Here is a 14,898-nt window from a genome sequence, read left to right as displayed (position 1 = left end):
GGGGGGGTCCATCCTCAGTAGAAACCCCAAGGGGGTCCATCCTCAGTAGAAACCCCAAGGGGCAAGTTCATCCTCTATAAACCTAGAGGGGTAGGTCTAGGACCCAGGAGCAGATGCTATGGAGGCAGAGACTTTGACTGCGTATGTCACCTCTGAACACATCCTAGAGACAAACCTTTATGTTGCTAGTATATGTTTTCCTGACTCTTTGGCAAAATACAAACTTAAAGGGAAAGCAGTCCAAAGTATTCCTTAAGATGAACCCAGGGTTGGTGTCGAGCAGACAGCTGGGCGGCACGCTGTGGCCCAAAGGGGCCCCAGCCCGTCCCTCTCTGCTGCGCAAACCTGCAGTGCTGCTGGTTAGCAGACGGCACACAGGTTAGTGTCCAGGCGGCTGTCCAGCACGCACTTTACGGGGGCAAGAAAGCATTCCCTGACCCTTCTCGTTGAAAGGTGTGTGCCAGGCGAGGAGGTAGTTATCCGGCTTCAGCTGCGAGCAGCCTTCCAGGGTAGCTGGATCTGCCCAATGTTCCGGAAGCTTCTCAAGGACTTCCACGTAGCGTCTCACCATCTCCCGGTACAGGTCGTCCAGGCACCAGTAGTCTGGGGAGGAAAGAGGAGGACGGGGTCAGACCGAGCAGGAAGCCCCCGGGGTGGCAGGAAGCTCCGTGTCCCCATGTGGGTAGAAGAGGAGAAAGCTTCTGGCGACCCACCTCCCACAGTCCTGGCTCCCTAGAGACGTGCAGTTCACTCTAGATTGTACGTAGAATTCAGATATTACAGTTTGTGATTGTGCTTTTCATTCTGGTTACACAGGAGAATCTAGACAAAACCCACAGTCCTCCATCTCCTGCCAACAGTTCTATCCACATGAGGACAAACCGGCCTGAGATCTGCCTCTTCCTTGGGGTTTCACAAGCCCGTGTCTCCACACAGGGAGCTGAACCCCTGCACTTCCATCTGCCTTCTCCCTCCTGTGAAGCAGCCAGTGCAGACCCAGTTTGTCCCAAACCGCACCCAGTGTGGGACGGCATCCTGGGGACAAGCGTGGTCTCAAGTCCCTCGAGGCTCAGGGACGTGGAGGGCAGAGGAGCTAAGGCACTGTCCACCTGCTGCCTGGGGGGCACTGCCCCTAGATGGTTGCAGGCGCCCCCCCAACACAGCCAGTCTTGTCGTGTTGGGGTTACAGGTAAGGCTCAGTGGGTTATGCCACTTGCCTGAGGCCAGAGATGATGGTAAACGGAGTTCGAGTGCAAGGCCTGAGCATTGCTGTCATCAAATAAATGTGCAGCGTGGTGGATGGAGGCCACAAAGTCCAAATGTGGGGTCCCATTTGCCTTGTTCCATCAGAGAGCAGGGCCAGGTGGTGGAGGGGCCGCTGTGCTGGGCCAGCTGGGCAGGTGGAGGGTGCCAATGTGACTTTCACAGCCACCAGCAAACTCATTCTGTACACAAACTGCATTTCAGGCCTTTGGGCTGGCCTCAAGAGCCAGGACTGCCCTCTTTTGCGTGGGGCGCATACCCCAACTTTTGGGGGGTGTGTGAGAGGGGAGGACGGAAGGAGGGAGCCCCCTCTCGGCCACCCCAGGGCCGGACTCCCACGTCGGGGTGAGGGAGACAGGTGCACTCGCCAAGTCTCTCCCTGCTTGGGACTGGAGCCGTGGTTCCTGCCACCATCAGGGCCGGTGGGCCCTCGGGCCCTGAAGCTCTGGAAGCAGGACTCGGTCCTCAGTCCTTCTGTCCCCAGCTCCACATGGCGGGCATCCTGTGGGACGCACCATGCGTGGCCCGGGTCTGAGTGGGGATGGAGAGTGTGTGGCCCACCCAGGGGCGGGAGGAGTGGGCTTGGCGGGGCTCGCAGCCGCGGGGGTCATCCTGACCCTGGGGAACCAGCACCTCCCTTACAAGCGCCTGTCTTAGCTCGATCCGGGTTAGCAAGCCTGGCCTTTCCAGAGTCCCTCAAATAATTCATTTTGGTCTGGAATCACATCCTTCTCAAAGAAAAAGAAAAAAACCTCCTTAAAAACAAAATGGCAACAAACAGTCTTCTGTTTGTTTCAGGTTAAAATTCAAAGTAGAAGTGGATTTTCCAAACCTGCAATGCCGCGGACCCCTTGTCAGAGTTTCTCCACTTTGTGACATGGCTTTCCAGCCCATTCTTCTCCGCCTTCCCACCCAATCTCCTCAGAGACATGTCTCCCAACCAATGTCACCATAAAGAAAAGGCACACTACCCTTATCAACTTGCTTTGTAGTAAAAATGTCAACTTTTCAAAATGCTGTTACCATCAGGGAGCCAGTGATGGAGGAAGAGAGAGGGTGAGTCTGGACAGGCTTGGTCTGCTCACATGTGGGCCAGGCCCACGTTCCTCTGCAGGTAGGACACGCCCGTGGCACCTGCCGTGGTCCCCAGTGGGCTCACGCCCCCACTCCTCCTGTGTGGCCACGGCAGATGGAGCTGCTGACCCTCAGACCAGGACACTTAGAAAGACAGGCATTAACTACATTGCCATGAGCCATCTTCCCTTAATAATTGATTGCGTGCACGCACTGCCCCACTTAATCTCACCTAACCCTGTGACGAAGGCATCAACATCCCAAAGGGCAGGAGGGAAAGCAAGCTCATGAGTTTTAGGGCCAGGGAACACCAGGCCCCAGGGCCCCCAAGGCGGAGCCCCCTCCCCATCCTTGGGCGACGGGCACAGGGCCACACACACACCAGCCTGTGGTGTGTGCAGTGAGCATGCGGGGCACCCTGTGGAGACTGGATTGCCCACCGGCCTATGGGGTACAGGATACCGCTTCCAGGGCCAGGATCTGATCTCGTCCAATTCTGCATGTGCCAGAGATACGGCCCAAAGTAGGAGGTCACGCGGGCTGTCCATGACCCGGCATCTCCCTCACAACAGCAGGACCCCACGCCCTCACAGCACGGAACAGAGGGCCGCACTTGAAAATGCCAACCCACTTGATGGAAGTCTGCGGGTCTTTGGGAAAAGTGGTGAAGAACCACCGTCCGTCAGGATCCTCGAGGTCCCTGTGTGGCCACTGACGGCAGGCGGTCGGGACGGCGCTGAGGAGCTGGTGTGTTGGAAGCGAGTTATCTGGTCCTGTCCCTGCTCACGCCGTGGCTGTGGGGCATCGCACCGGCTACCCGACCCCTCTCTGTGCGTGCCTGTGTCTGGACGGGCTGTAATAACGATGTCAACCCTCAGGGTGATGTGAGGGTCAGACGAGGACACGGGCAGGGTCAGAGCAACCAGGGCTGGTGGTCCCCGCGAACGGGGCTCAGAGGCCCCTTTATAGGCTACAATTTGCTATTTTTTAATAAAGATTTTACTTATTTGACAGAGAGACACAGTGAGAGAGGGAACACAAGCAGGGGGAGCGGGAGAGGGAGAAGCAGGCCTCCCGCTGAGCAGGGAGCCCGATGCGGGGCTCGATCCCAGGACCCTGGGATCATGACCTGAGCCAAAGGCAGACGCTGAACAACTGAGCCACCCAGGTGCCCCAACAATTTGCTATTTATTGAAAAAAGATCCAGCTGTTTGACAACTACATTTAAATAAAATTTCAACTTAGATTTTTAGTGACTTGGAAAAAAATATGCCTGCTGAGCTCCTGGAGGCTCAGAGTCAGGGGCGGTCTTCACCAGCGTCCCCTCAAGGCTGGCGGGCCAGACGGTGCTGAGGGCACAGCGGCCCCCCTGCCCACGGCCGGAGGCGGGGGGCACGTGTCTGCTTGGAAACAATGCCCCAAACACCCCTGTCCTCCCACATTTCACATTGGGGCAGATTCTGTTCTATTTCTGTCAAGAGGGCTTAATCTAATCTCAGAGAGCAGGTCCTGGTCGGCTGGCGACTGCAGACACGCCGTACACTCTGCCCTCACCAAAGAGACGAGCGCAGGACATGGGGGACCGAGCACACGTGCCCGGCCACAGACACCATGGAGGAAGCAAGGACCAGCTGCGTGCAGCCCAAACACGCAGGGCTCTGCTCTGGGAGACACGCACGCCGGCAGGGTCTTGGGGCCGGCGGGCGGGCGTCCCTGCTTCGGTTAGCCTGAGAACACGAGAAACTAGAAATACTCGGATGTCACGGTTGTGTAGACTCAGAGAGGCGCCCCACCACTCAACGCGCCACGACGCTATCTTATCTGTGTGCCCCAGCCCTCGCCTGGGTTATTTTGGAACGGCCGCGGCGCGGCCAGCATTCCTGCAGGATGAGCACAGAGCTAAGCTGAGCGAGCCCACGGCGCGAGCCCGAGGCCGGGCCTCATTGCCTCATGGTCACCCCGGACGTTCACTTTGCAGCCGCTCACTGATAGCACGCACAGGCTGGTAGCCTGAGCCTTGTGGGGAAGCCGCGCTTATCTGCAAGTCGAGCAAACACGCGGTCCTGCCGTCCACCTGCTCCCTCCCCGCCCCGGTCCCCCCAGATTCACCGCATCTCCCCAGGACGCGCTCTGTTTAAGCAGATATCTGAATCCTATTTTGGGAGATGGCGTTTTGACTCAAATTCATCGGGATTTAGAAGTAATCCCCAAACAATATTATCTTAATGGGTCCAAATTTCAAACGGGCTTATTATTTTCTATTCTTTTGAAAAAAAATCGGAGGCTTACTGTCTGCCGTGAAAGGTGGAACGCCCTCCCCAAACAGCCCCAAAGTGAGAGATTCAAGTGGTTTCACTCTGGAGACACGTTTACAGACAGGAACCAAGAGTCACATTTCGGAGGCTGACGGCAGACAGGCAGTGACACGACCCGTAGGGGCCGCGCGAAGGGGCGCTGGTGCGGGGGGGGGGGGGGGGGGGGGGGGGGGGCGGCTCACCTGTGGTCAGGGCCCCGGCCGTCGTCAGGTGCATGATGGTGTTGTCGCTCACGGGCCACGTCTCTGGGGAGAGGAGCAGGTGGTCCAGGCCCCCGCTTGTCTGCGGCCCCTCCTGGACCTTCCTGCCCAAGGCACTGCTGTCCTTGTGGGCGTTTCTGTGCCCGAGCGCGTCCCCCACGGCCCCCAGCAGCATGGCAGCCTTGAACTTCTCCATGGCGAGGCCGTTCCTCTGGCCCTTGGCTTCGCGGCAGCGGCCTTCAGTGCGTCCAACCGACCTCTGCCGTGCTCATCGTGCCGCTCTCAGGAACTCTGGAACGGCCGGCACGCCTCGTCTGTCTCCGCCGGCGGGCAGCACCAATGAGAACCTCCCTGGCCCCCTCTGCTCCCGCGCCGGCCGGGGAGCCACGTGGACGGCGTCCCTCCCTCCCGCGTCAGCTCAGGCACCAGTTCGGAGCCGAGGAGCTGGGGGCTTAGTCAGCGTCCCCAACAGCTGCGGCCGCTCCCTGCAGAGCCATGACCTCTAAGCACTGAGCCCTTGCCAGCGTTCTGAAGACGCGTGCACATTCCTGAAGCTTCAGGGTGGAGTCCACACGGCCGAGCCGCAGGCAGGCCCGGCGGCTGCCCCCCTCCCAGGCACCTGCTCCTGTGCCCTCTGCCCCGACAGCTCGGTCTTCTCTCGCATTTCAAGTAAATGGAATGTAGACTCTGTGGCCTTTGGGCCCGACTTCTCTCTCAGCAGAACGTTGAGTTTCATTCATTCCATGCACGGTTTTACTTTTTGGAAAACCTTTTTGATTACACACTGCCTGGCAGAAAACCTAGGAAAAACACGGGGCCAAGGAGAGGAGCTGCTCTAGCTTCTGTGTGGTGTGGGGCTCACTCCCCGTCCATGCAGCGGGAGTGGGCTCTCCTGGGGCCGGGCTCTGGACCGCAGGCTGCACGCAGACATCCCCAGATCCGCGCAGAGGAGGCCGGGGTGCGGATGAGCAAACCAGGCTCTGGGGTGGAAGTCGGGAGTTAGGAAGCAGTGTCCCCGCCCGCCATGGGCCCGCGGGACCTGGCCACTCATCAGACCAGAAGTGGGACCCATCACACCTGGATCTGAGAATCATGGCTGATAAGAATAGTATTTCTTTCACTAATAACCAGATACTGAGGTGCACTTGAGCACAGGAGGTGTTCAATCAGTACTTGCTACAAGGAGGCTCTGGAATAGTCTTCCAACCAGCAGAGTCCTGTGGGGTGAGGCCTGTGCGCGCCCCATCCAGGGGGACAAGACAGACCCTCCACTCAGGCAACCACCCAACGCGGGTGGAAGAGCATCATTTGAACAGCTACTTGGAGGAAGAGGTGGTCTGTGGCTCATTTCTTCTGCTGGCTGAGGCCGTGGAAACCTTTCATGAAGTGGCCAGGAGCAGCTCCACGCCGTCCAGCCGGCGTGGGCACCCCCCACCCCGTGGGGGAGCATTCATGGAGCCCTGCTGTGCGCCTGGAGCCCCCCTCGCAGCCTGGAGTCCGAGGGCCGGAGTGCCGCACACGCCCCAGCATGGGAAGACGGGGTCCCATCTCTTCCAGAAATTCCTGGCAGGCGCTCCGTGTCTTTACTAAGCCTATTATATTTGGGTGGTTTGTGTATTCTCAATATATTTACAGTTTGCATTTCAGTGTGTTCTGGTATATGATGCCCATCAGCTCAAGGAAAACCTCTAATTTTCACATGGAAACAACCACATTTAGTGAGCACACTCTGTGGTGATGGAAAGGAGAGCGCCGGCCGGGGGGGCTGTGGTCCTGCGGGTCCCGTGGCACCCAGCATCTGAGCAGCCGAGGACAGAACTGGGAGAACACCACCACACCAGAGAAAATAATTTATTTTGATGTTTCCGAAGCTCTTAGCACTTTCATAGCATGCATGCCTTAAATATACAGAAGAGAAGAAAAAGAAACCCACGGTTTTTTGAAGAGCCTTTGTCCAACCACTAAGGTTCTGTTATCTATTGATAAACAGCTGCACGGAGCCTCCCCTGCTGTAACTCTGAATCTTAAGAACGAACAGGTGCTACAGACCTCCAGGATTTGTGGGAGATTACCCAAGCTCCGCAGCCTTGTCTGAGCAGAACACTTCCATGGCAGGAAGCCACGAGGCCGCGAAGGATGTGCTAAAATTGTGGAGGTTTTTATTCTACAAAGTAAGCGCTCTCTTAGAACCCCAGGCTCGCAGGCGGAGACAGCCTTGTTTGTCCCTTTGCGGCCGTGGAAGCACAGGCCCAGGAGAGCGGGCTGGGGCCGCCCCAGCCCCGACCGTGGTGTCCCAGCCTCAGGCCCCCTTTCCTGCCCTCCACAGCCTGCTGTCTCTTTGAAAGACTCCTTTCCAAAAGCATACATAGTTCACACACAGCAAGTATGCAAAAACCCCCCCATTGGGCACGGATGCTTCCGGAAACTCAGAACCACGTTTGTGAAAGTCAACTCAAGCACACATTTCAGGCACACTGTCCATGTACAGAAAATCCAAAGCGAGCTTCCTCTCTCCCGTGAAGTGACCCCAACTCGTCTTGTCTCATACACAGGGCTGCGGGCCGGCAGCAGGCACACTTGTGACATGAAGATCTTTTCATGCATGAGGTAGGGTCCACACGGTGCTTTTTAGAACACGCAGCTTTTTCCAGACGGAAAGCAGGTGGCATCGCAGGTGAAGAACACTTGCCTCCCATGCTCGGAGGGCAGGTTCTGGGCCTCGCTGGACGGTCCTCTGCAGCTAGCAAACACTGGAAGAATCCGACAGCAACGTGACGAGCATGGGCTTCAGGTGGAAACGAGGTGAAGGTTTTCCCGCGGGTGTTTTGGGCAACGAGATGTATGCAACCATGCACACAGCCGGAGGGCGGGCGACAGGCCTCTCAGATGCTGGAAGGAACCAACTCACATGGCTTTTAAATCTGTAACCCTTTGCTTGTAAAAGAAATACTTTGCATGGAAAAATGTCCTTTTAAATGTAATAAAATACATTTTTTAAAAAAACATACTTTACAAAATTTTTTAGGAAGCTCATTCAAATGACATTGGAAGGAAAAGACCCGCGACTTGTCATCAGTTTGCAATAACGCCCCTGGGGTCACAGCCCACACGTGCCATCACCTCGCAAACCACCTCCACCGAGAACCACGGAATGACTTTCACGTGAACATCAACAGGGAATTAAAAATGGATCTAATAAATCTAGGTATTTGATAATTCAGAAAATAGAAACCTCGAATTCCTGGCACAAGTTTATCAAATGTTCGAATCCGCGTCAGATGTTCTGGAGGGCATAAGGATACCAGCTTTGACTTGCAGACAAACACAGCGTCCTGCCGAGGACACAAAGACTGTTTTTTAAGCGGAATTACAAGGTGCCCCGGCAGGAGCTGTGGTCACTGCTGGCAATCACCGTACATCATGAATTAAACGGCATGCTCTGCGTTACTTTGTCACAAGTATAATAAAAATCAAGCAGAAATCTAAAGTAATAGCCACCCCCAGGCATCCCGAAGCAGTGTCTTCTGAGGAGCTCCTTCCGGCGTCCAACTCAGCCCTTTCTGTAGCAGGGGGAGGTCATTCCAGCGCCCGGCTGGCTGAGGGCGACTGCCAGGGCCAGCGACAGAGGCACAGTGACCGACCGAGCATCCCCTTGCAGGAGGCCCTTCCTCTCAGCATCTGACTTTTCTGCCTAGAAAGGGCTGCGCTTAGTGCCCGTGACGACCGGCCGCGCGTACTCCACGAAATCATCTATGAGAACAGGCCATGCTCCTACGGGGAAGCAAACACACAGGTATTTTAAGAAATCAACAGTTTAGAGTAATATTTTTGTATTCAGAGCATTCTCCTCACAGTCAGTGTCTGTACTGCAAGAACTCAGGTGAGTTTCCCAGCCTGTTTCTCTGAAGGAATTGGCCAGTGAAACCCATTTCTCCAGCTCTGGCCAGACCCGCTCGAGCAGACACGGCCTCTAACAACAGGGCAGGCGGGGCTGGCTGGCTGCAGGGCCCCCTGTCCTCCCTGCGGAACTCAGCCTCCTGGCCGCCCGGCGCCCTTCCTTTTCCCCCTGGGGCCTTTCCCCTCCAGCCCAGGCCACCCCCACACTCCCAAGTGGCCCAGACCACCCAAGAACCTGGGACACCCCCGCCGGCCAGACGCACACTCACTGTAAGTGGCTGGCTCCTTCTCCGCGGATGAGCCCCGTCTCACCGCCGTAGCTAAGCTCCCAGGAGCGGGGCCTGTCTAGGGTCAACCACCCGCCCGTTCACTCACACCCTGCTCCATGCCCAGCGCGGAGGACACACACAGACACGCACGCCGGGTCGGTGAGCCCTCACTCGCCAGCGCCAAGAGCAGGGAGGTGAGACGCGGCCCCAGGGGGTGGCCTCCAGGCTGGGCATGGAGGAAGCACACGGCCAGCGGGCCGAGACGGAGCCTCCTTCCCTACCGTGGCCCAGCGCCCCAGGCGGCGGGCACGCAAATGCTCCCTGAGCGGCTGGCCTGAGATAGCTGGGGGGATAGACCACAGATATGTGACTACGTTTACGTCAAGCACCAGCTGGAATCTTCAGGCCGACGTCAGTAGCATGACAGGGGGTCACACAGGATCGTGTACCTGGGGTGGCGGCTCCCAAACACCTCTGTGCATGGCCACCTGGGAAATGCTTTAGTTTAGGGGACACTCTCCTCTGGATTGAAGCTACATCTTGAAGCCCTACTTCTCTTTTGTGCAGTTGACAGACACTAAAGGGGTAACTATTATTACGGCCATTACCCCCACTGCCCTGAGGGGGCGGCCCGCAGTCGGCTGGAGCTGGTCAGCACCGTCCTGCACCCCGGGGCAGAGAGAGGCAGCCTGCGCGTCAGCGTTTCTGGCCACCATCTGAAGCACCAGGACTTCCCGTACCTTCTTCGTCATAGTTAGACATATCATCTGCAATCATATTTCCAAAATCTAGCAGAAGGTTCCAAGTGTCCCTTGGGATTGATCTTTTGTGATGCTCCTAATACATAAGAGAAAAAAACCCACCAGACTTGAGAAACAGACGTGACCTCTGGCGTCCCACTGTCTAGTTGGCTCAGTCTGCAATCTGATGTGGACTAAGAACCACCACTCACACTGCTGGACGTTAGAACAGTAAGAGGCTTCCGGATAAATCTTAGGAGCTACATAATGCCAACATGCAAATATGGAAAAGTAGACTTATTTAAAATACCAAGATTATAATCTGTTTCAAATACGAGGGCAGCACTTCAAATCTCTACCTAACCCCCACTGATTCAGACACAATGCAGGACGAACAGGCAAACTGCATTTGGACACAATTTATTTCTTTCCATACTAGGATGGGGTGATGGTCTAAAAACATGTGATTCAATACCTGAGATCTACCAAACATGTGGAAAACATCGCATGTCCGTGCTGGGATGCGCCACCTCGCGGAAGGCTCCCCCCCGCAGTCCTGGCGGCCACGGTCCTCTCCTGCCCCGCCCTCCTAGCACAGTGCACCCTCCTCAAGGGACCATGCACCACGCTCAGCCTGTCCTTGTGCATTTATCTAGCTACCCCAGGACATGCAGCAGCTTTCTCCCGCTCAACAGTGGGCCTGGACTCAGCTGTGGTCACTGTGTCTGGGAGCGTTCTACTGAGTTTTCACCCGCTCTCCTGTTTAGGGCTCTGGGGGGTTCCCAAGGTGCTGCTGTGGGGGTGCCGTCCCATCTCTGGGAACGTCTGCAACTGAGGTCGCCGGCCCCAAACTACTAAGTGGCGGAGCAGAGGAAATGCGATGGGCGTCTCGGCTCTCCCACGCCGCTTCAAGGAGGCCCCTATACACACGGGCCCCCCGAGGGAGGATGGGCCTCAGCCAGGCCGCGGTCTGTGCCGTGAGAAGGCACCCCTCACACGTTCATGGAGGGAGCGACATGCTGGGTCTGGGCACACCGACATCATGCGACTGTTCTGCAGCGAGACCCCAGGCTCCACACGTAACACCCACTCCCTGACTCCCGGCAAGGAGGGGCCGCCCCACCACGAAGGCCCAGCACCACTCAGAGGCCCGTCGCCGGCACGCACAGACTCTCCCAAGGGGCCAGCTAAGCCCTCCTTTTTCCTTCTGAACATCGTAAACACGTTTAAAAGTGTGTCAGACTATGAGCGCACTGGACACCGGGATACAATCCACAGTCCGGGGCCAGGATCAACGTCCAGGACATGTGTGACTGGTGCTTTCTTCAGGAATTCCAAGTTTCTCAGAGGAAGCACAGAATTAGTTTGAGTTCCTCAGAAAAGGTGGCGGATGGATGACGGCCCAGGTCTGCAGGGCATCTGAAAGCCTAGCTGGGGGTTCTGTGTGTGGCTCCCTGAGCTGCTTCAGACATTGGCCTCAGGACGGCCCTGCTTGGAGCTCTGCCGTGTGGCCACCGTACGGAACCCCCACGACCCACCGCCCGTACGGAACGCCTCGGTCAGAATACACAGTCTCGTAATCTGCTGACCCCATCACACTGGGCACACACAGCAAGAAGCCGGAGGACACTTACCAGTAAGAAGGTATTCCAAAGATCTAAAAATTTAAACCTTCCAGATAATACTAAATTCCAGTATGCAACAGCCATTTCTAAATCTGGCAAAAAAGAGAGAAAGAGCAGTTAATAAATCCCAATTTCTTTTTCCACTGCCCAAAACGTGACCACTTCCTAGCACACACTCAATTCACTTAAATCAATAAAACTCAGCACTCTTACCCAAGAGTCAGATGAAGCCTAACCCTTACACAGGTGTTCCTGAAATTGTGTGTAATCTAATCTTGTAACTCTGGGGATCTAGGCAGTTGTGATTCAGACATGTAAATGATTATCCCTTCATTAACATCAGTGTGGCAGACTCTCATTTTCGTACGCGTCAGGCTTTCTTCAAACCTGACTGAACCAATCTGGATACAATTTGTGCACATCATTTATTATCGGTGCTCTCCAAGTGGACCTGCCATTTGCCACCACGGGAGCGGGAAGAGTCAGACTCTACATGCACTATCAGGGCTCCACATTTCTCAAGACCATGGCTAGAGAGAGAACATCCACTGACAGAAGGACACTTAGAATCTAGACTGGGTATTTGTCAGAGTCAACATCCTCCACCTTCCCCGACACAGACCCTCACTTTAGGGCCAGGGGGAAGATGATGTCTTATGGAATGGGGTCGCTGAGTTTTAGGACTGCATGAGAATACTATCCTAAGCCATAATTTTTGGAATACTGACTCATTCTTTGCTTACTGTAAGTTTAATATCTATTTCCTTCTGTATGCTTGACATAGCAAGTATACTAAGAGGCTGAGCTGAGTTTGCTTGTTAAAATTGACAACTTTTAATCATGTGCTTTAATCCCAAGTGCTCACCAGTTTCAGACAATAAAAGAACAGTTATAATAAAACAATTTCCTAATCACATGTTTACATACATGTGTCGGGATGGGCTAACGTGAAAAACAAGACAAATAAATTCTTAAGGTAATAGATTCTTTTAAATGCAAAATATCCAATGAACCACTTTTCAGAAAATTTTCATCTAATTCTTGGTTGGTCCCACTTGGACAAATGATTAAAGTAGCTCTGTAGGGGCACCTGGCTGGCTCAGTCGGTAGAGCATACAACTCTTGATCTCAGGGCTGTGAGTTTGAGCCCCATGTGGGGTGCAGAGATTACTTAAATAAAACTTAAAAAAAAATAGAGCTGTAACCTGAGATTTCCAGGAAAACTGCATAAGCAAAGCGAAGTATGAGTAGCACCAACTTTAAATAAAATGCCTATATTCTCCCTGTTTAAAGTCTGTTACAGACTTTCTCAGTCTTAAATACGCTGGAGTCTTTTTTTTTTTTTAAAGATTTTATTTATTTATTTGACAGAGAGAGACACAGCGAGAAAGGGAACACAAGCAGGGGGAGTGGGAGAGGGAGAAGCAGGCTCCCCACAGAGCAGGGAGCCCAATGCGGGGCTCGATCCCAGGACCCTGGGATCATGACCCGAGCCGAAGGCAGACGCCCAAAGACTGAGCCACCCAGGCGCCCTTAAATACGCTGGAGTCTTAATGAGAAAGAGACGGTCAGGAAGTCTGCAGGACTGACCATATGGGATGGATGGGATGGCTCGCTAACCCTCGCCTGCCGCGCGGTCTAACGCAGAGATAAGCATCTTGTCCCGTTAAGTCTACATCCTTGTGACTTCAAAGGAACGTTAACTGAGATCTACACTCAACTCAGCTTCAAGGTGACAAGTCCCACCCCGAGAAATGGGGGTGAACCTGGGGAGGAAAGAGGAATCAAGTTGTATGGCAGACATTTAATCTAGGTATTTTGGGTTAGTCTGGTCCTACAAACCTTTCTTCCAAGTTCCTGATTCGCATGTTTGTGACTAAAAGTAAAAGTATACATTTTCCATGTTTAGTATTATCTGTGTAAAAATGTTTAACATGGTCTTCATGGACTTAGCCATTTGCAAGATAACAGCAACAATAAAAACACCCCAAATGACAGAACTTAGAGCAGGGATAGTAACTATGGAACAGCTATGAACAGAAGATGACAGCTCTCTTCCGGTAACCTCTGGGAAGTCTTATCTCCTGAGGAAGAAAATGTTTAGAGGAAGGGATTACTTGTTAAAATTGGTTTCTGATGCTCCACTTATAATTACATAATGAAGATGTCCCTTCTGTCAAAAAAGGATTTGGGGGCAGATATAAAAATTAGCTAACTATCATGAAACTTCACTTCCTCGAAAGTCAAGATTTCTCAAAACCAACTGATTCTAGATTCTAGCCAATATGAAACAACGCTACGTTTCTGACGTTAGAACAAAGAGTCACGTAACTTTAACTACCTTCTCTCTTAGAGTGACCATCAGTTAAGGACAGGCTAAAGAATAATCACCCAGAAAACAATACAATCCACAGAATTCTAACATATACATATAAACAGACACACAAACTGGAAGGAAATGAAGAAAAAATCTTTCTTTTCTTGATCAACCTTTTTGACTGCTATCCACGTTTTTTTCTAGGAACTATAGGAACACCTGTACCAATCTCTTTATATTTAATCCTCCAGGGCGCCTGGGTGGCTCAGATGGTTAAGCGTCTGCCTTCAGCTCAGGTCCTGATCCCAGGATCCTGGGATTGAGCCCCACATCGGGCTCCCTGCTCAGTGGAGAGTCTGCTTCTCCCTCTCCCTCTCCTGCTCCCCCTGCTTGTGCTCTCTCACCCTCTCTCAAATAAATAAAATCTTTTTTAAAAAAAATTCTGTATTTAATCCTTCAGGAGACAGACCACATAATATGCTTTGTAAATTGTAAAAGCAATTGTTCTGCTTTGGGTATGTAATCCTAAAATTATTCATCTGGCTTGTTTTTTTTAAAGCCTTCAAAAAACTTCTAAATGTGGGGCGCCTGGGTGGCTCAGTCGTTAAGTGGCTGCCTTCGGCTCAGGTAATGGTCCCAGGGTCCTGGGATCAAGCCCCGCATCGGGCTCCCTGCTCTGCGGGAAGCCTGCTTCTCCCTCTCCCACTCCCCCTGCTTGTGTTCCCTCTCTCGCTATGTCTCTGTCAAATAAATAAATAAAATCTTAAAAAAAACAACAACAACAACAAAAAACTTCTAAATGCAGGGTAATGTACTTGAATAATCTGATTTCCTGAAGAGGCTGTTGCTTCCTGGCAGTTCCATGCCCTCTCAGGTGTCCTTCCCCGCAGGTGTCTGTCCCCACAGGTGTCTGTCCCCACAGGTATCTATCCCCACAGGTGTCCATCCCCGCAGGTGTCCTTCCCTGCAGGTGTCCGTCCCCACAGGTGTCCGTCCCTATAGGTGTCTGTCCCCACAGGTGTCTGTCCCTATAGATGTCCGTCCCCACAGGTGTCCGTCCCCGCAGGTGTCCATCCCCGCAGATGTCCGTCCCGTGTCTGTCCCCATAGCTGTCCCCACAGGTGTCCGTCCCCGCAGGTATCTGTCCCCATAGGTGTCTGTCCCCACAGGTGTCCTTCCCCACAGGTGTCTGTCCCCG

The 14,898-nt window shown here is 53.7% G+C and overlaps 2 protein-coding genes across 2 annotated transcripts in view; both read right to left on the bottom strand.

Moving 5' to 3' along the window:
- Positions 1 to 5,048, bottom strand: part of ADPRHL1 (ADP-ribosylhydrolase like 1) — a 21,629-nt gene extending 16,581 nt beyond the window's left edge. The window contains exons 1-2 of the mRNA XM_021696019.1: positions 4,835 to 5,048; positions 439 to 603 (exon numbers count right to left, since the gene is read on the bottom strand). Coding sequence (XP_021551694.1) covers positions 439 to 603; positions 4,835 to 5,048 — 379 coding nt within the window. The remainder of the gene's footprint in view (positions 1 to 438; positions 604 to 4,834) is intronic.
- Positions 5,049 to 6,695: 1,647 nt separating this feature from the next.
- Positions 6,696 to 14,898, bottom strand: part of DCUN1D2 (defective in cullin neddylation 1 domain containing 2) — a 38,022-nt gene continuing 29,819 nt past the window's right edge. Inside the window, 3 exon segments of the mRNA XM_021696022.1 lie at positions 6,696 to 8,623; positions 9,759 to 9,855; positions 11,393 to 11,475. Coding sequence (XP_021551697.1) covers positions 8,544 to 8,623; positions 9,759 to 9,855; positions 11,393 to 11,475 — 260 coding nt within the window. The 3' untranslated portion in view covers positions 6,696 to 8,543.

This window comes from Neomonachus schauinslandi, chromosome 3 (assembly GCF_002201575.2).
Source record: "Neomonachus schauinslandi chromosome 3, ASM220157v2, whole genome shotgun sequence".
In the NCBI taxonomy this organism is placed as follows: Eukaryota; Metazoa; Chordata; class Mammalia; order Carnivora; family Phocidae; genus Neomonachus; species Neomonachus schauinslandi.
This window is presented reverse-complemented; position numbering and strand designations above follow the sequence as displayed.